This window comes from Vulpes lagopus, chromosome 7, assembly GCF_018345385.1.
Source record: "Vulpes lagopus strain Blue_001 chromosome 7, ASM1834538v1, whole genome shotgun sequence".
In the NCBI taxonomy this organism is placed as follows: Eukaryota; Metazoa; Chordata; class Mammalia; order Carnivora; family Canidae; genus Vulpes; species Vulpes lagopus.
The window spans coordinates 8,274,320-8,293,792 of NC_054830.1; the positions used below are offsets into that span (position 1 = coordinate 8,274,320).

General features: G+C 55.5%; 1 protein-coding gene across 3 annotated transcripts; it reads right to left on the reverse strand.

Moving 5' to 3' along the window:
• Positions 1-189: 189 nt before the first annotated feature.
• Positions 190-18,903, reverse strand: ELAVL3 (ELAV like RNA binding protein 3). Of its 3 annotated transcripts, none has more exons than XM_041762663.1 (7): positions 18,480-18,903; positions 10,717-10,933; positions 10,294-10,397; positions 6,815-6,968; positions 6,499-6,724; positions 5,705-5,743; positions 190-3,905 (listed from the first exon to the last, which is right to left on the reverse strand). In XM_041762663.1, the coding sequence occupies exons 1-7, from the start codon at positions 18,486-18,488 to the stop codon at positions 3,554-3,556; spliced, it is 1,101 nt and encodes a 366-aa protein (XP_041618597.1). In that variant the 5' UTR covers positions 18,489-18,903; the 3' UTR covers positions 190-3,553. The 3 variants fall into 3 exon arrangements, with proteins under 3 accessions (XP_041618597.1, XP_041618598.1, XP_041618596.1); XM_041762664.1 differs by having other exon boundaries at positions 190-3,884; positions 10,717-10,936; positions 18,480-18,902; XM_041762662.1 differs by having other exon boundaries at positions 10,717-10,936; positions 18,480-18,902.
• Between the last annotated feature and the right edge of the window lie 570 nt (positions 18,904-19,473).

Consider the following 19,473-nt stretch of genomic DNA (forward strand, 5'->3'; position numbering starts at 1 on the left):
ATCTGGGCTAACGCCTGCATTGGTTTCTCACCCACCCCAAGTTGTGTGTGTGTGTGTGTGTGTGTGTGTGTGTGTAGTGGGGAGGGGCGGGGGCTCCCGATGAGAGCCAGGCCCAGGTGTGGCCGCGGCCAGGACCAGTGACACACTCCCAGCACTCCCCACCTGCCAGCACACAGACAGCCGAGGCCGTAAGATTCTGAACTTTTATTTTCTGGCATGAAAAGTACAAATAATTAAACAATTCCATGTAAAAGTCTGTTACCGCGGCCAGGCCTGTAATCCCGGTAATAAATAGTCTAAACGCAACGCAAAGTGTTCTTGTTGGGTTTTGGGTTTTTGTGATTTTTTTTTTGTCTTTTTCTCGATTTTTTTTTTTTTTTTTTTTTTTTTACAGTTCTTTATCACCTCCAACATGGACTCTGTCGTGATTTGAAACCTTCTGAATAAATAACAGGATGAAGGGAGGGCTGGAGGGGGCTGAGCCCCCATCCCACGGGCCCTGCCCCTGCCCCCCAGGGTTGTGGAAGACCCCAGGCCCCCTGGCCCCTGGGGTGAGGGGCTGGCCTCTGGGGAGGGAGCCTGGCTGGGCTGAGTTCTGTGTTTTAGAAAAAGAAGTCCCCTCCCAGACTTTGGGGTGTCAGGGGCCTAGGCCTCAGTGGGGAGGGGGGTGGTGTGGGGAGGTGCCCCCTCTGCAGAGCCTGGCTGCCCCAGGGTCGGGGACAGACCCAGCCCTTATTGCTCACAGACGCCCCCTGCACGCTGCCCACGTGTGCACACGTGTGCACACGTGTCCCTGCGCTCGGAGGGCGGAGGGGAGAGAGCCCCAAGAAACAGCAGAGGGAGAGGGGTGGACCCGCTGGGGGTGCCTGCCCTGCTGGAGGGGTGCTGGGAGGTTGGGAAGGACTTTAAAAACCACAAGAATAAATAGGTTCGTGTATCAAGAACAAGCTAGGGTTTTCACCAGCTAAAGAGGACTGAAAAAATTCTCAAGACGAGCAAAAATAATCCCATTAAGACCCCGGACGTCGCTGGCCGCGGGGACGCCCCACAGAGCACACGCCCCCCGGGCGCCGCTCGGCTACCATTACTGTTATTAATAATTATTATTACTTTAATGATTCCACTTCCCCTTTTATAAATAAATTAGGCATAACCACGTCTCAGCAAAACTTAAAGAAACAAAGAGAACATCGTGGTTCCTTTAAACTTGCAAACTGGATGAAGGAACAGAAATATACACAAATGTCCTTACAGGGCAACAAGAATAAATAGTTAACATAGCAATAAGTTAAAACTACAAGAAGCTAAATTCGGCAAAAAAGTACAAGAAAGTTAACTGGTGCCAGTTTATGTCTTTTTTTTTTCCTTTTTTTTTTTTTTTTAATCTCTTCTGTGTGTTTTTTTTTCTTCCTTTTTTTTGTCGCTTTTTTTTTTTCCTCTTCTGTTTGTGTGTTTTTGTCGCTTTTTTGATTTTTTTTTTCTTTTTGTTCCTTGCAGCAGAAGCTCCACAGACGTTTACTAACAAACACCGGGAGGGGTGGGGGAGAGAGAGCTGGGCAGTCCGATGGGGCCGTGGCCGGACACCAAACGCAGGGACACGGGAGGAAGGGCAACTGAAGCTGAACTGGGGTTTGCAATTCTCAGTTCTGACTGGGCCCGCTGCGGGGGGTGGGGGGCTGCGAGGGCTCCCAGGGGCTCCGGCCATCGGCTTCTGTTGGAAATTTTTTCTTTCTTTTTCTTTTCTTTTTTCTTTTCTTTTTTTTCTTTTTTTTTCTTTTTTTTTTTTACAAAGAATGAAAACTAGGGGAATGGAAAGCGTCTGGACTTTCCAGACAGAAGCCGGGGCTGGGCCTCAGGATGGGGGCTGCATCCATGGCCCTCAGGAGTTTGGAAAGACGGAAAAACCCAACAAACCGAAAGGGGGTGACAAGGAGGTGGGGAGGGAATTCGGGGCTGGGCCCCTGGGCCCCCGTCCACCCCCGGGGTAGGGGGAGGTTGGAGGGGGCCTGCAGGGAACAGCGGGTACTTCCTGCTGGGGAGGCCTTGGTGGGGAGGGGGAAGGCTCAGGGCCCAGCCTCCCCCCTCAGCCTCTGGGCCAGGGCCTCGGCCCAGGGAGGTTCAGCCCCGGGGACAGGGGGTCCTTTGGCCTCAAGTGTTGGGGGGCGGGGGCTGCCTCCAGCCCACAATGATGCCAAAAGTGAAACGAGGTATCGTGTGTTTGGATGCATGGATGCTGTGTGTGCACGCCTGTGTTCGTGGGCGGCAGGGACCACTGATGAGCCAGGAGAGAGCAGAGAACCTGGAGCTGGGCTGAGGGGGGCCATGCGTCCGGGGGAGCCCCGGGTGGCCTAGCTGGAGGAAGTGGACTGGGCCAGGGTCTGGGCTACCACGTCTCCCCTGGGCCTAAGGGATGCTATGCGCGTGTCTGTCTCCTGGGTATCGTAGCTCCGGTTTCTCCGGGACTGGGTGTCTAGATTTGTGTGTCCAGTTGTGTCTGTCTCCGCTCTCCCATGTCCACGTGGAAATGTTCGCCTTCCGCAGCCACCTGCGGCCGCCTTAGCCCCCGATGATGTCTGCCCGTGGCCACATTTGTGTAAGCCCACGCTTCCGAGTCTCCTGTGATTATCCACGTGTTTGTCTGCCTGTCTGGGTCTGGCCAACGAGCTCCTGAAGGTGTGTCCGGGACGTGTCTCTGGGTCTGTCCGTGCGTGCTTCTGTGTGTCCCTGTGGGGTGTGTGTGTGCGTGTGTGTGTGTGCGCGTGTCCCCCGCGTGTCTTCGCGTGGCTGTGTTTCTCTGTGTGGCCCCGTGGACCCCCGGCCCCCAAGCCCTGCTCCCTGCCCCTGCCCCAGTTGGTAAACATAACCTGCCAAAATATTTTCTTTTTTTTTTTTGTCTTTTTTTGTGTTTTTTTTTTTTTTCAAGTTCAAGAATCCCCAGTAAAAATTCTCCACGAGGTCTTTTTTCCCTTTTTACAAAAATAGAGTTTTTCTTCCCCTCCCACCCCCCCCTTTTTTTTCATTTTGTTTCTGTTTCCAGCCCCTCCCCCTGCTCCTCACACTCTATCCAGGGGCTCTGGGCCAGGAATGCCCACACCCCTCCTCCGTTTTGCTTTTTTGGGGATTTTTAAACCTGTTCCCCCTCCCCTCAGGCTCATCTAGGTGTTGGGGAGGCCTGGACAAGGGGGTCTGGGAGGGCACCCCCAGCGCCCCCGCAAAGCCATCCCGCAGAGGGCGGTTGAAGGTGGGGTGGGGGCACGTCTCTGCTTTCTTTTTAGCCGAAAAAAGAAACAAAAACCATCGCCGTGAACAAAACCAAGACGAGAGAGTGAACAGCCCAGCCTGGGGTGGGGGCAGGAGGACGGGGTGGGGGACCCCCAGGCACCCCCCATTCCCTGCAGACTCTCCCACCCCAAGTGCTCACCCTGTGGCTTCCGCAGGGACGCGGGGCCCTCGTGCCGTCGGTGGTCGGCCTGCGCTGTCTCTCTCGGGGCCCCTCTCTCTCTCTTTCTCTCTCTCTCTGCTGCCCGGGGAGGGTGGGGAGGGCGGCGGCGGCTCAGGCCTTGTGCTGTTTGCTGGTCTTGAAGGACACCTGCAGCACGCGCTCGCCCAGGCGGTAGCCGTTGAGGCTGGCGATGGCCATGGCCGCTTCGTCGTAGTTGGTCATCGTGACGAAGCCGAAGCCCTTGCACTTGTTGGTGGTGAAGTCGCGGATGACCTTGACGTTGGTGACGGCCCCGAAAGGCCCGAACAGCTGCCACAGCACGCTCTCGTCCGCCTCCGGCGACAGGTTGTACACGAAGATGCACCAGCCAGCGCCCGCCGCGCCCCCGGACAGGCCCACACCCGCGAGGCCGCTCATGCCGTCGATGGCGATGGGCGAGAACCTGGCGATGAGCGACAGGGGACTACTTTGGGGGTCACGCGGGCTCTGCCCTGACCCCCGGCACACCCCTGACCCCCGTGAACCCCGACACCGTTGTGACTGCTGGCTGTGCCATGCTCCCCACCAGGACAGTTTCATGACCTCCACCTTTGACCCCACCTGACACTGTGACCTGCTGCTCTGAGATGCTGGCCCCCAATCTCCATCCTGAGCTGTAGCCCTGGCCTGACCTCTGACCTCCCCTGAACACTGGGTCCTCACCCACAATCCTGCCGAGAGCCCCTATCTATCCCTTGACCCCATAACCTTTGACCCCGCTAGCTCCAGTTGACCCTGGCCCCTTCCCCACCCCTGACCACTAACCTCTCCCTTGGCACATTTTCCCACCAACTCCTGCCCTCCCTCCACTGATCCCACCCTGCCCCTGCCCTCAGCAGCGCTCCCCCCCTGCCCCCTGGCCGCCCCTCCAGGCTAGAGGCCCGCCCGAAGGGCAGTGCTCGGGGCCAGGAGGGGAGTGCAGCTGGCCAAGCACCACCCTCCACTACCAGGTCTTCGCCTCGTAACTGGGCCGCTGCTGCCCCTGCCCCTTGCCAGACTTTTCCTGTTCAAGCTGTATATGGATGATCCACTCCAAGGTGCTCCAGCCCAGAAGAGCTCTGAGCGCAGCAGGCACTTGGCAGGGTTTGTTGACTGACTGACCAACCACTGAATGAATGAACACGCAGGGTCTGCTCTGCCCATGTGCCTCAGGGCCTCCCTGCCTCCCGAGGCCTCGCTTGCTCGCTCAGGGGAAGCCCCAGAGTCTGACTCGGTCAGTTTGACCACTGAGGACTAACGGCTTGCTCCCTCCTGCCCCGTTCTGCCCAGGCTCTGGCACCTTGGACAGGTGAGGAGTCTCTGCGGGGTCCCCATCACCCCATCTCCGGCCCGCTTCACAGCCCTGTTCACTTGCAGGGGAAAAGTGTCTCTTTCCCCCCCTAGGCTGAGATAATTAATAACAGTAATGATAATCATGAGAGTGGCTACCTTTTATTGAGCGCCCACTATGTGCCAAGCCCTGTGCTCAATGCTTTTTCTTCTCCGCGAGAAGAGACCAAGTCCGGCTGGGCCCTGTTGGGTCCCCGAGCCCGAGGCCAGTGGCCAGCACTCAGTGTGTGCTCAACAGCTTACGATCAAGAAACACAGGGACCTAGGGACACCTGGGTGGCTCAGTGGTTGACTGTCTGCCTTCGGCTCAGGTCGTGATCCTGGGGTCCTGGGATTGAGTCCTGTACTGGGTTCCCCATGGGGAGCCTGCTTCTCCCTCTGCCTGCATCTCTGCCTCTCTCTCTCTGTGGCTCTCATGAATAAATAAAATCTTAAAAAAACCCAAAACAAAAAACCCACAGGGACCTTCACAGGGTCGGGGAGGTGGACAACGTTGTGCGAGCCTCAAGGTCCATCCTGGACTATGGGGCAGAAGGGGGGTATTCTGTGACCCTCAGCAAAGACCATCAACAGTTGGCAGATGCAACTCAGACTCAGCGTGGGAACCAGGGGGCATGGGTGTGACCAGGCAACATGGTCCACCCTTCCCTGGGCTGGAGTGGGTCCCCCTGGACAGCCCCTCCCAGGGCCCCAGTTCTGTAGTAGCTCTTTCTAGGCATTCACTAGGCTCCGTAGCCCCTAATTCTCTAAATGGACACGCTACTCTGGGGCAAGGGGCAGACGCACAGCTGAGCTGGCAGTCCTGGTGGTGGCGGTGGGGAGGGGGCCCACTGGGGCAACAGTCCAAGGAGGGACACTGGGGGGCTGGGGGCAGCGGGGCGGGGGCACTGTTACCTCTTGACTCCGTAGGCCATGTTGAGCAAATTATCCAGCCTGTGGAAGCAAAAGGGGTGGTCACCGGTGGCCTCCGGGCACACCCCCAGCTGTGACGCTGGCTGGTGGCCTGCCCTCCCTGCCCCCACCCAGCAGGCCAGCAGCCCAGCCCTGCCCCCACCCGCCTGCTCCCCGCCCGGCTGGACACCGCCTGGCACGGAACCGTGGTCACTCGGGCGCTGCCTCTCGCCTGCCCTGCCGCTGCCTGGCCTGTGCCCGCGTCCTGTCCTCCCCATCCCAGCCTGCCCAGCCCCACTCGCCTGCCCCCACCCTGCGGGGCTCGGGGCCCCAGAAGGGAAGGTTCAAGCCTTTTTTCGGCAGAGCCCGGCCTGGCGAGTGACAACACCTCTCTGTGCCTTAGGGTCCCTGTTGGTAAAATACAGGCAACACAAGCTCCGTGCTCATGAGGTCTAGACACCAGGAGGCACAGAGGGCTGGAGCCCCATCCCCGACAGATGGGGGCCCCCATCAGGTGACTCTAAAGCACTTTTTTTTTTGTTCTTTGACTCTAAAAACTCCCAACACCGATAATGCCACTCCTAGTGCCCTGCTCCGTCCGTTGAGGGCCTGCCGGGTACAAGGGCCTGGCCTCAGCCTCTGACCGGCCCACACATTTCCTATCTGCTGCCCTCAGCGTGGAACCCCTCCCAGGGTCCCTCTGCCCTGGAGGAACGGGGTTCAGGGAGGGTGGCTGCAAGGCTGGGGCCCCCAGCATGGGGGTCTCGGTGCCCGGGGCTGGGTGGCGGGGCGCTCACCGGAAGCGCTGCGTCTGGTGGTGCAGGGGGCCTGCGTAGCGCCGGGCCGACGACTGGTAGAGGTGAGTGAGCAGGGCCTGCCCAGTCTTCTGACTCGGGTTGTTGGCGAACTTGACCGTGATGGGCTCGGCCGCGCCCAGCGGCTTCTGCCCATTCAGTCCTTTGATGGCCTCCTCGGCCTCAATCCTCTTGTCGAAGCGGATGAACCCCACGCCCCGAGAGACACCTGCCAGGGAGTGAGGGCGCGTCAGGAGGGCACGTCACCCGCCCCTCCCCGGCCCAGTGCCCTGCCAGGTGCAGCGTCCCTGCAGCCTACCTGTGACCTGGTCCACCAGGATGCGAGAAGTGATGATGCGGCCGTACTGGGAGAAGAGCTGCTCCATTTCTTTCTGGCTCATGGTCTTGGGGAGTCCGCTGACGTACAGGTTAGCATCGCGGATGGATGCAGAACTGGGTCTGGCATAGGACACCTGGAGTGGGGGCCCAGGTGGGCAGAGGTGAGGGGAGGACCCGGTTCACAGATGGGGAGAGGGAGGCCACGTCCCGACCACCAGGAGCTGCAGAGGTGCCTCATCTGGTCCCTCAACAAATATCTCTCAAGTCACCTCCCTGGGTGGTGCTGGCCAGGGCTTGGGGGAGGGGACGTGGCCCTGGCCAACAATGAGGCCCGGCCTGCATAAAGTGGTGGCAGAGACCCATCCGCTGGGCCTCGGGGTCAGATGTCTCCCCAGGACCTCGAGCCCCCAGCCCCTGAGCTCACGCCGTACACTCCATCAACATGAAATTTCCTGCTCCTTGGGAAGGTGAGCCCAGGACTGTGGCCCTTCTTTCTGACCACATCGGGGCCCACAGGGCCACCCAGGTCTTTACCCACCAGCTCCATGCTGATGACTCCCAAACATCCGACTCTAGTGTGGGCCTGTGTGACACCTGCCTCTGGGCGCCCCACGAGGTCTCACAGGCGGTCACACTCTGTGAGGCTGCACCCAGCTCCCAACTGCTCCCAACTTGTCCCAGTTCAGTAACTATCCCCAGTGCCTGTCTTTCACATAGACACCCAATCCACCACGGATCCTTCCTCATTACTTGGAATCCACACACTCCCAATTCCACTGCCCCACCCTGGCCCACCTCCCACTATCGCTCGCCCAGACCAGTACAGCAGCCTCTACCCCGGTCCCCACCCCCCAGTCTAACCTCCCATCTCTTTCCTCTACAGCTGCCAGAGGGCGCCTGTGAGCAACTGAGTCAGGGCACATCCTTCCATGGCTCAGAACCTTCTGTGGCTCCCACTTTCTCCAGAGTAAAAGTCTTTCTCACAGCCCACAAGGCCCCACACAACCTGCCCATCACACCACCCCCTCACTCCCATCTCTGCCCAGATCGCTGTGTTTCAGCCACACCAGTCTCTGTGTTCCCCAAACACACCAGGCACACTTCAGCCACAAGGCCTTTGCTCTGGTTGTTCCCCTCGGCCGGGAACATCCTTCCTCTCCGCTCTTCTTTTGTCTCAGCTCAAATGTCCTCCCTGTCCTCTCCCATCTGAATTTGGTCCTCCGCCCCTACCCACCCGCCCCCGTCACTCTCTCCAAGCACTTCTCTCAGTCGTGAATTGGACACGTTTTAGTATAATCTTTCGATTTGTGTCATTAATTATGGTCCAGCCCAACAATGAAACTCTCTGCAGCTGTTTAAAAAATGCTGGACGTGTATATTTATTTCCCCGAAACAGTGGCGAGTATTGTAAACTGAGGGAAAGAAAAGTCCATTTACAGAGCAGCCAGTTGTGTGACCCCATCTCATTGTGTGCTTATCAGTGTCCTGGAAACACAGTCTGGAGGGGCCCCCAGATGCTAACAGGTTGACCTATAGCTTCCAGGGGCACCGGGCTGGGGCATGAGCGTCTCTATTTCTGCCAGGGTCTATTCTCTGTCTCTTTCTAAATTAACCTCTAGGTAGATAAGGGTCATTGTCAAGGGTCTGGCTTTCGTTTGGGGTGGTGAGTTGTGAGGGCATATCATTTCATTAGAGATGAGTAATTAAAAAACTAACCAAAGGAGTCAATGGGGCCAGGGGTGGGTCTGGGTGAGAGCCTCATGGGCTGGAGGTAGAGGGGTTCTAATTAATGCAATTGTGAGCACCTGGGGTCCTCCAGGAAACAAACACAAACACTGCAGCTGCTCTTTTTCCTGTAGTAATAATTAAAAATCATAGCCATGTACTTGATGGTTTCCACTCTGGCCTGTGGGGCTGTGAGTTTTGAGGGGTGAGGGTTTGTTGATGAATCAAAGTTAGGGGTGAGGGGAAGGCAAGCCTGAGCTTCTGAGTGGGTGTTTGGCGTCAGAAGTCACTTGAGGCACCGAGTAAGGCTTCAGAGGTCTTCTCCATCCCCACATGATGGGGGCTGACCCAGGTCCCTCACCTGGGTGTGCTCTTGGCCAGACGTGACTAGGGCAAAATCTGCCAGAGCACCCAGTTGGGACCAGCCATACAACAGTGCCACCCAGGCAGACACACAGACACAAGGCCACACTGTGCCACCCACTGCACAGCCCCAGTGACTGCACCAGCAAAACAGTGACTCAAGGCTGCTAAGACATTCACAGAAGCTCTGGGGGTCTTCAGTAATTACAGTAAGAGTTGCAGAACCACACACCTGTCACCACTGCACAAGCCCACGTCACACCCGTTCCATCCCGAATAGGGCACAGGTAGACACACCCACACAACTTCACTCTGCCACACAAACACCTTGTCACAGCCAGACACACCCACACAGCCCCACCAGGTCACAGTCGGAGTCCCAGTGTGTCACAAAGCACCTGTGAAATAAACACATCCTACAGACACACAGTGACACACTCGAAGTCTCTAACAGCCAGACTCATGCGACAACAGACACATAGCCGCGGTGTCCCACAAACACAATGGCTCACAGCCCAGGGTATCTCACACACACATACACACACGCTCACTGCATCACATGCATAATGGCCTCTGGATTTGTCACCCTCATGCTCCAGGGCTTCTGGGTCTAGTTGGCCATGGAGAGAGACTCATCAGGTCATGACCTCATCCTCCCCCACCACGCAGAATAAGAGGAAGAGATTCCTGCACCTCACTTCCCAGAGACAACTGGGGCCAGATGGGCACCCCCAGTGTAGCCTCCCCCAAGGTTCCAGAGCAGATTTGTGGGGCGGAGTCCAGACACCCCCAGGCAAACCTAGAGAGGGGGGTTTCCATGGCGACCCCCCCCAGGGAACCTGGGCTAGCAGAGTCCCAGCTGCAGCTGCTGAGAGGGGAGGTTGTGGGGGGAGGGGCATTGCACAAAGGTGGGGGAGGGGCTCGCCCCTAATCCCGCCCTCCCAGACCCTAATTAGGCTCCAGATGGCAGATGGGCCCCCACCCCTCCTCCATTTCCATGACAAAGGCAAGGGGACTGCCCATCAGACCCTGGTCACTCTTCTATTGCCAATGGGATGGCTACTTCCCTGAGCCACCAGAGAATGTGGAGCTCATATTCTCTGACAAATGAGGAAACTGAGTTTCAGAGAGGAAGAGTCTGGGCCTGGGTGCCCAGCTAGGAATTCTTGGGGGAGAGTTTGAACCACTGAGGGGATGAACCATGGAGAAGATGGGTGGGTGGGAAAAGGGGTTTGTGGCAGGGGAGGTGGCTGTAGGCATTAAGTGGCAGTGAAGGGGGATTCAAGTGGGCAGTAATAAGGGAGATTGGGGATAGTATAGATGGGCAGTAATGGGGGACAGGCAGCAGAGAGAGATGAGGAGGGCACTAACCTTGATGGTCTTCGTCTGCAGTTTGAGGCCGTTGAGGGTGTTGATGGCTTTGTCTGCATCGTTGGGGTCAGAGTAGTTCACAAACCCATAACCAAGGCTCTGCCCTGTGGGCAGGACCAGGATGATGACCTCCCCACACGTACCCGTGTCCTCCCAGACCCAGTCCTGAGAGGCTGACTGCCATTGCTCAAGGTTGTGAGAACTAAGATCCCCATCTTACTGTTCCCCCCCGAGTACTACCCTGTCCCTAGGACACCTCAAATACCCCAGAGTCCTGCTTGCCCCCATCACCCCTGAGATACCCCACCAGGGATCACACCTGTCTCCCCATTATACCTCGGATCCCCCAGGGTGCTACTTGCCCCCATCACACCTGAGACTACCACCTCTGTCTCCTCCCTCCCCACCTGCCAGCAGCCACACCTGTGATCTTATCTCGAACCAACTTGCAGGATTCAATGTCACCAATGCTGCCGAAGAGACTCTTGAACTCGTCCTGGGTCATGTTCTGGGGCAGGTAGTTGACGATGAGGTTGGTCTTGCTGTCATCAGTGGCTCCGTTTGTACCAAGGAGTGGCCCGTTGGGCAGGGCCGGGCCGGCCGGGCCCCCCGCCACCTGAGACTCCATGGCCCCGAGTATCTGCTGGAGACAACAGGCCACACCCGCTCACGGCCCAGTCCCTACTCAGGGATCAGTGGGATTGAGGAGGGGCTCAGTGGTGATGGATCAGTCATGTCTGACATGGGCTTAAACATGGAGAGAGGACAAGTATTATTCTAATAATCCCTACCATTCCTCCAGCATTAGGCAAGCACCTTACATGTGATTTTACTGTGAGAAGTTCCATATATAGATGCCATATATTTGTTTGCTATGTTTGCCTGTCTAAAATCAATCTGTGCATTTCTAGAATAATAAAATGAACACTTTTGTTTTCAGAATAAAAAATATAATATTTTTAGTAGCTTTGAAGTCCTCATAAGCTTCTCCCTGACCACATACTGCCCTCCTGCCACCAAAGGTAATTCCTATCCCAAATGTGTTAGTATTTCTTTTGCTTCATCCGTAATTTTCCCACTAGGCATTCATTACCCTCCCATACCCAGGTTTTCCACTGAGCTATTTTTTATCATTTTAATTTATTTTAAATTTATTTTTTAATATTTTATTTATTTATTCATGAGAGACACAGGTTGAGATGCAGAGACATAGGCAGAGGGAGAAGCAGGTTCCCTGCAGGGAGCCCGACATGGGACCGGATCACCAGACTCCAGGATCACGCCCCCAGCTGAAGGCAGATGCTCAACTGCTGAGCCACCCAGGAGTCCCTCATTTTTATTATTTTAAAATTTTTTCATTTATTTGAGAGAAAGGGAGAGAAGAGGGGCAGAGGGAGAGGGAAAGAGATAATCTCAAGGAGATGTCCCTCTCACCCTCAGCACTAAAACTGACACGGGCTCAATCCCCCACAACGCTGAGATCACAACCTGAGCTGAAATCAAGAGTCAGGTGCTCAACTGACTGAGGCACCCAGAAGTCCCTATTACTTTTTTTTTTTAATTTTTATTTATTTATGATCGTCACAGAGAGAGAGAGAGAGAGAGAGAGAGAGGCAGAGACATAGGCAGAGGGAGAAGCAGGCTCCATGCACTGGGAGCCCGACGTGGGATTCGATCCCGGATCTCCAGGATCGCGCCCTGGGCCAAAGGCAGGCACTAAACCGCTGTGCCACCCAGGGTTCCCCCCCCCATTACTTTTTAAAAATGTTTGATTTTTAAGTAATCTCTACACCCAGTGTGGGGCTTGAACTCACAACCCTGATATCAAGAGTTGCATGCTTTACTGACTGAGCCAGCCAGGTGCCCTTGAGCTATTTAAATGTATAACTAACATAATAACACCAGCAAATAATGACAGTTTTATTTATTTATCTCCAATCTATACCTGTTATTTATTTTTCTTGTCTTATTGCAGGGGTTACATTGTGGTAATGGATTCTTTATTCATAATGTTAAAGGAAATGCTTTAAACATTTCACAGCTAAATTTGACTTTTGCTGTGGGTTTTCATGTTATGAATGTTTAATTTTATTCCTAGTATCCTAACTAGATTTTTTTTTAAGAATAGATGTTGAATTTTTTAAAAGATTATTTATTTATTTATTTATTTATTTATTTATTTATTTATTCATGAGAGACACACAGAGAGAGAGAGAGAGAGAGAGAGGCAGAAACACAGGTAGAGGGAGAAGCAGGTTCCATGCAGGGAGCCCGATGTAGGACTCAGATCCAGGGACTCCAGGATCACGGCCTGCGCCGAAGGCAGGCGCTAAACCACTGAGCCACCCAGGGATCCCCTAGATGTTGAATTTTATTTAACTTATTTCTTACATCTATTTTTTTTTCTTACATCTAGTTTTAAAACAACTGACATATAATGTTACATTTAGTTTCAGGTGTATAACACAATGATTCAATATTTGTATATATTGCAAAATTATCTCCATGATAAGTCTAGTTAACATCCATCATCATACATAGTTATAATTTTTTTCCTGTGTTGAGAACTTCTAAGATCTACTTTCTTAGAAGTATTTAGCAATTTTCAAAAACATTCTACATGTATTTTACACATAAGGACCACACAGAGAAGACTTTTAAAGCCACATCCGGGCTCAGCAGGAAACAGAGCTGGGATTATCTGTCATGGGCATGGGAAGGTAAAGTACCCAGCCATTTCCTTAGGTTTTCTCCTATGGCATTGTTGGCAGATGGGTTACCCTCACTTGAAAAATCAAATTGATTGCTAGGGTTTTCACAAAGGGATGAATTAGGAAGGATTAGAAGCCATATTCAGTTTCAGCAGGAGAGATCACTGTGATTGATTAGCAACATCTTTGTGACCACAGAATTAGAAAGTGTCAGCAGGTACACTTCATCTCAGCCATCCCTGACCCAAAATACAATACCATACTTGTTCCCAAATATTGGGCATACTGTGTGCCAGGCACCGTGCAAAGCCCTCTACAGGAAAGGTTGTTGTTGTTTTTTTTCCTTATTCTCGACTGCCCTGAAAAGAGTTCTTAATTTTTTCTGCTTAACAGACACTGTGAACTGAATGCCTGTGTCCCCTCAAATTTATATGTGGCAACCTTAATCCCCAATGTGATGGTATTTGGATGTGGAATCTTTGGGAGGTAATTAGGTCATGACGGTGGAGCCCGAATGAATGGTATTCATGTCCTTACAAAAAGGGACAGGAGAGAGATGATCTCTCCACCATGTGAGGACACAGCAAGAAGATATCCATCTGCAAAACAGGGGGCAAGTCCTTACTAGAAACCAAATTGGCTGCTACTTTGATCTTGGACTTCCCAGTTTCCAGAAGAAGATTTATGAGAAATAAATGTCTGCTGTTTAAGTCTCCCAGTTTACGGCATTTTGTTAGAGCAGCCCGAGCTAAGACAACAGATGAGGAAAGCGAAGTTCAGCAATATTTTAAAAATTACTGGGGATCCCTGAGTGGCTCAGTGGTTTAGCACCTGTCTTCAGCCCAGGGCGTGATCCTGGAGTCCTGGGATCGAGTGCCACATCAGGATCCCTGCAAGGAGCCTGCTTCTCCCTCTGCCTGTGTCACTGCCTCTCTCTCTCTCTGTGTCTCTCATGAATGAATAAATAAAATCTTCTATAAATAAATAAATAAATAAATAAATAAATAAATAATTACTAACGGTCACGCAGGTTATAAATGGCGTGACAGGGATTTGCACAGGAGTTTTTCTGATCTACAGTCTGTATTTTCTTTTTTATTATTTTTTTAATTTATTTATGACAGTCACAGAGAGAGAGAGAGAGGCAGAGACACAGGCAGAGGGAGAAGCAGGCTCCATTTACCGGGAGCCCGATGTGGGACTCGATCCCAGGTCTCCAGGATCACGCCCTGGGCCAAAGGCAGGCGCCAAACCACTGTGCCACCCAGGGATCCCTACAGTCTGTATTTTCAACTTTCACTGCCAATGAAGAATAGTGCTAGCTCTAACGTTTCTCAGCTGTGTGTCCTTGGGTAGGCTTCACAAAGCTTCTGGGCCTCAGCTCCACTTTGCGGCAAACTCCAAGTTACTGGCACAGTGACCCCAGGGAAGGATCTAAAGTCACATATGGGTGCAGCTGCAAAGCATTCGGGATCAGGTCTGCCATGGGCACAATCACAGGAAGCAGCTTATCATGTCTGTCATCCCTGCCTCGTAAATACTGCTATTAATACTGGTCCTGCTCCATTGACATCTTCTGTGTGCCAGGCACTGTGTGAAGTGATGCCTGGAAAGGCATCATTTCACTTATTACTCCCAATCATCTTTAGAGACAGCAACACATTCTCCATTTTATAAGTGAGGCCAACTGAGCTCAGACATCAAGGGATATGAATGGGGAATTCGATTTCAAACCTGGCTCTGATGGACTTCAGAGCTGGTTTTAAAGACAGTGATCAATGCTTGGGGGCAGCTTTGCCACCTCATAGGTGTGTGTCCTCAGGGATGATCTTAGCTCTTCTCTGGACCTCTGTTTCCTTTCCGTTTACTCTTATCAAAAGGATGGCAATGGAGGGTCAACTCCCCTGCATCTCCAGTTGGCTGAGAGTGGCTGTCTGGGGGCTTCCGGGAGAGTTATTCTGAAGCCTCGTCCAGACTGAGCAGGAACACACACTGGGTTGATTAGCAATGTCTGTCCCGGGTGCCTGTGATAAAGCAGTAACGCACACTACCGGTCTGCATCCAGTTTCATAAGATTCATACTTCACCAATGGCCACGTATGGGTGGCCTGTTATGTGCCAGACAAAATTCTTTATGTGAAAATTTCCGGGCAATTCTTCCAACATTGAACACTATGGGACTCTTTTCTTCATTTAACAGAAGAGGAAACGATCTCAGTGAAGGGGTGGGGATTTCCACGAGGTTGGGTGGCATGCAAATGGCGTATCTAGAAATCAGATCTGGAGGACCCCTGGGTGGCTCAGTGGTTGAGCGTCTGCCTTTGGCTCAGGTCATGATCCTGGGGTCCTGGGATTGAGTCCCACATCACGCTCCTCATAGGGAGCCTGCTTCTCCCTCTGCCTATGTCCCTGCCTTCTCTCTGTGTGTCTCTCGTGAATAAATAAATAAAATCTTAAAAAAAAAGAAAAGAATTCAGATCTGGAGCTTGGACATCAGAACCTACTTTACTAACAAAAAAGGCTAATAATAGTAAAAACAACAGCAAAGTGAAACCAAGCACTAACTCTACACCTAGTCCAGGCATGACTACATTTAAACTCACTCTGTTGGCCGAGTCTACCCATTCAATTCAACAAATGTTTACTGGGTGCCACCATATGCCGGCTCCTGGCTCCACCTTCCTCACTGTGTATCCTCCGACACTCATACTGCCTCTCTGAGCCTCTGTCCCTCCACTAAGGATATGGCACAGAGATTCCCTAACACAAAGATGGATTCTGAATTCCCTTCTGGGCTCAGCAAACTAGAGTTCTGTGATTGGCTGATGACGTCTTCTATGGGAACCCCCTCCCCCAATAATTAGCAGTACACAAGCCACTGTTTCAGGACACAGCAGGTTCCAGCTTTGGAACCCCGACTATGTGTCAGGCACTGAGCAGGTGCAAAGGTTTCGTTGACTTCCCACAAGCACACTGAAAGCTGGAGATCATCTTCTCCACTTCTTAGATGGAGAAATTGAGGGTCAGAGGGACCTGTGATTTGCTGGGGAGTGATGGGAGGCAGTGGTAGTGATGAAGTTTGACTACTGATCTGACTACCCCAGAGCCTACAGAGCCACCCCAAAAATCCTCAACTTGGATGGGGTTAAAAGGTAATTGGGATCTTGAGAACCAGCCTACTAATCTCCCCAGCACCCCATCTCCCTCCCATCTGTGCCAGAGCTTAGCAGGATCAGTGTCGCGTTTCCTCTGCAGCTCAGCCGGCTGAGCCGCTAATAGGGATCGGATTGGTGGAGACCACACCCGCCCTGCCCCAGCCCACAGCAAACGCGTGGCCTGGGATGACTCGGGGGGATCGCAGGGACCTTGGAGGGCTGTCCCAGGTCAGGAGTGAAGAGGTGAATTCAGAGAGGAGGAGGGTAGATCCAGGATGGAGAGGCAGAGACCAACTGGGGGCAATGGAACCTTCCCTCCCAGTCTCTCCAGCTCTTCCTCTGGATCTCTCTTTCTGTTTCTCTCTTCCTCCCCCCCCCCCTCCGCCAATTTCTCTGTCCTCTTCTGCCCTCTGAACCCGTCTGTCTTCCCCCCTTCTCTGCCACTGTTTCTTCAACTCTTTTGCACCATTGCACACACATATGACATAAGGATTTTGCAGTGAACACCTACAGTCACTTGCCATGTAGATCCTCCTGTGTCTGACCCTTTTGGCCCCAGCTGTGCCCCCTGGCCTCAGCCACAGTGATAGATGCCTGGATGCTGGCGACAATAGGGCATTGAGTGGCTATGCATGGTGAGGCTGGGCCACCACGTGGTGCTAACTAGGCCTCCCACTTCTGGGTCCTTCTCCCTCCATGTCGGGCCCTCACTGTCTCAGTTTATCCCCTCACTTCCTCCCAGCCTGTCCGCATGGTGGACCTCTGCCTGAGTGCCCTCCAGTGGAGTAACCAGGCCTTTCAGGGCTTCAAGGCCCTTGTGTGACCTCTGACCACACCCTTGCCCCTTTGTGCATCAGTTTCCCTCTTTCAAATGAAGGAACAGATCAGAGGAATGGATGTTGGGCTGTTGTGGGGGTTCTGAGAGTCCTCAGGAGGCTGCACTCGCGTTCCTGCACCTGGGTTGGCAGCCTGAGGCCCAGAGAGGGGAGGGAGCCGGCCTAAGGTCACACAGCAGAGAAGCATGGCCTCTCCTGCCTCCTTTCTCCGAGCCAGGTGGGCGGGTCCCAGGGTCCCCTGTAGGGAGGGAGCGCTGAGCATCCCTCCACCCACTGTGCTCGCCACCACTCCAAGAAGAGGCCCAGAAAGAGACACAGTGCACAGAGACGCGCACACACACAGACCGGAAAGGCAGTAAGTACGGAAGAAGGAGGCCTGGGCGCTGGGACCAGACAAAGGACGCGCGGCGGCGCGGGGAGCGGAGTCGCGCGGCGGGGGCGGGGGTGGAGCCGGGGTGGGGCTAGAACTGGCCAGCCCCGCCCCCGGGATACGCCCGGGTTGCCGAGTGGAAATCCGAGGGCTCGGGCGAGGCCGGGCCCTGGGGGCCCCAGGGGGCGGGGTCCAGATGGGCGGGGCAGGGGCGTGGTTATACAGGGCGTGGCCGGGCGTGGCCGCGGGTTCGGGAGCTGACCAGCTCGGTGGCTGCTGAAAGCACCGGGAGTGGGGCGAGCGGCGCGGGCGGGCGGGCGCTCTCAAGGTCACCCCGAGGCCCAGAGCCCTGGCAGGGTGGGGCGCCTGGACCTGGCTTAGGGGACATCCCTGAGCTCCTTACCCCATCCCCCGTGGGGCGGGGGCCCAGCAGTCAGGAAGCCCCCCCGCGGGCCCTCCTCTCCCCTCCCCCTCCCCGAAGCCTGAGGCGCCCGCGCGAGGCTACGGCCCGCTAAGAAGCTCCGAGAAACAAAGGGACGCGGCGGCAGCGGCGGCGGGCCCGCGGGGCCTCCGGGCGCGCCCCCTCCTCTCCCCTCCCCGCTTGCCGCAAGGTCGACGGGCTCGAGGACGAGACGCCCGGCTCCCCGGGCGCGGCCACGGCCCAGGGCGCGCGATCCGACGCCACCCGCTTTCCCGGGGTTCTCGGGGACGGCTTGCCGCCTTGTCCTGGCCCAGCACCAGTGATTGGGGCCCTGCGTTTGCCTGGGCGGCCTGCGGGGTCCGGGCCTGGATGGAGAAGGCATCCTCCGCTGCTGCGGCCCCTCCCCCATCAGGCCTGCTGGAAGGGGGCAATCCCGCCCCCAGGGCGCTGTAGGACGCCTCCCCGAATCGGAGTTCGGCTCCCTAAGGCCTCTCAGGCCAGACTCTATGCGCCCCCAGCACTCTGGGTGCGGCCCTGCCCACTCTCAGGCCCCGAGGCTCGGTCCTACCCCCCCACCGGGGCCTAGCTAGGCCTGGTCCTACCCCCCCCCCCCCCCCGCCATCTCCGCGGAGCCTGTGCCTAACCCCTCCCCAACCAGGTTCCATCTCATCTCAGCGACAAGGGAATACCTACAGTGACCATTCTTGTGTGCCCGGCGGGCGCGGTCCGTGTTGAGGGCGGCTCCGGGGGTCGTGCACTCCTTGGGGGGCGCTCGATGCTCACTCCGGGGTCCTGCCCGGGCGGCCTCTGGCGCGGCCGCTGCAGAGGTGTAGATGAAGGCGGCGGCTCCCTCGAGGGCCGGGGACGGGCCCGAGCCCGAGGACGCGCGCGCGGATAGCCGGGCCCCGGGGTGGCCTGCGGGCGGCAGGGGATGGAAAGAGGGAGCGGGCGCGGGATTGAGAACGCCCCCTGCGCGGCCCCGCGGGGCCCGGGGAGGTTGCGCTTCCTGACAGAGATCGCGGCGCTCTGTCTTTCGCCGCCGCCCCTCGGCCGGGCCTGTCCGGTCCTGGATGCTCAGTCCGCTCCCCTCGCCCGCCCTCCCTCCCACCCTCCAGCCCGCGCTGCGCGCTCCGCGCTCTGGGCCGCGCCGCCGCCGCCCCCAGCCCTTTATAGGAGCAGCTGCCAGAGCCGGCGTCGCTTATTGGCTGCGGCAGTTGAGCCCCGCCTCCTCGCGGCGCCCGACGGCGCGGCAGGTGGAAGCGAGCGCGCGCTGGCTGGGACTCGGCACCCCCAGAAAGCACGCCCTGGGGGCCCGGGTTGCCAGATTCAGGCCCCTTTGCCCCCGTGAGCCCTGCTTCCTGCACTGCCGCCCCTTCTCGGGCGGGCTTTCTGCCGGAAAGACAGGGACGGCTCCCTCCTGTGTCCAACACCCTGAGCGGTTGGAGCGAGGAGAGCGAGGAGATACCGGTGGCCCGATTGTAAGAACTTCCGGAGTTGCTGTCCACCAAGAAGACTGGAAAGGGTCGAGGAACCAAGATTTCTATGAGCAGAGGCCAGGTCCCCAGATTTGGGGGCAGCAGGTGTAGCCTCCCAATGGAGAAAGGTGGGGATGGCAGGGGCTCTCATCTGCCTGCAAAAGGAACTGGGACCCTGCGGCTTTTGAGTGAGTTAGGTTCCAAAGGTTGGC

Bases quoted from the DNA above. Each gene is read 5' to 3' on its own strand.
- ELAVL3 (XM_041762662.1), bottom strand. The intron at 10,398-10,716 runs GTGTGGCTGCTG...TCCTGCCCACAG, and splicing joins GGTTCGAGATAAGATCACAG to GGCAGAGCCTTGGTTATGGG. The intron at 6,969-10,293 runs GTTAGTGCCCTC...CCCCCACTCCAG, and splicing joins TGCAGACGAAGACCATCAAG to GTGTCCTATGCCAGACCCAG.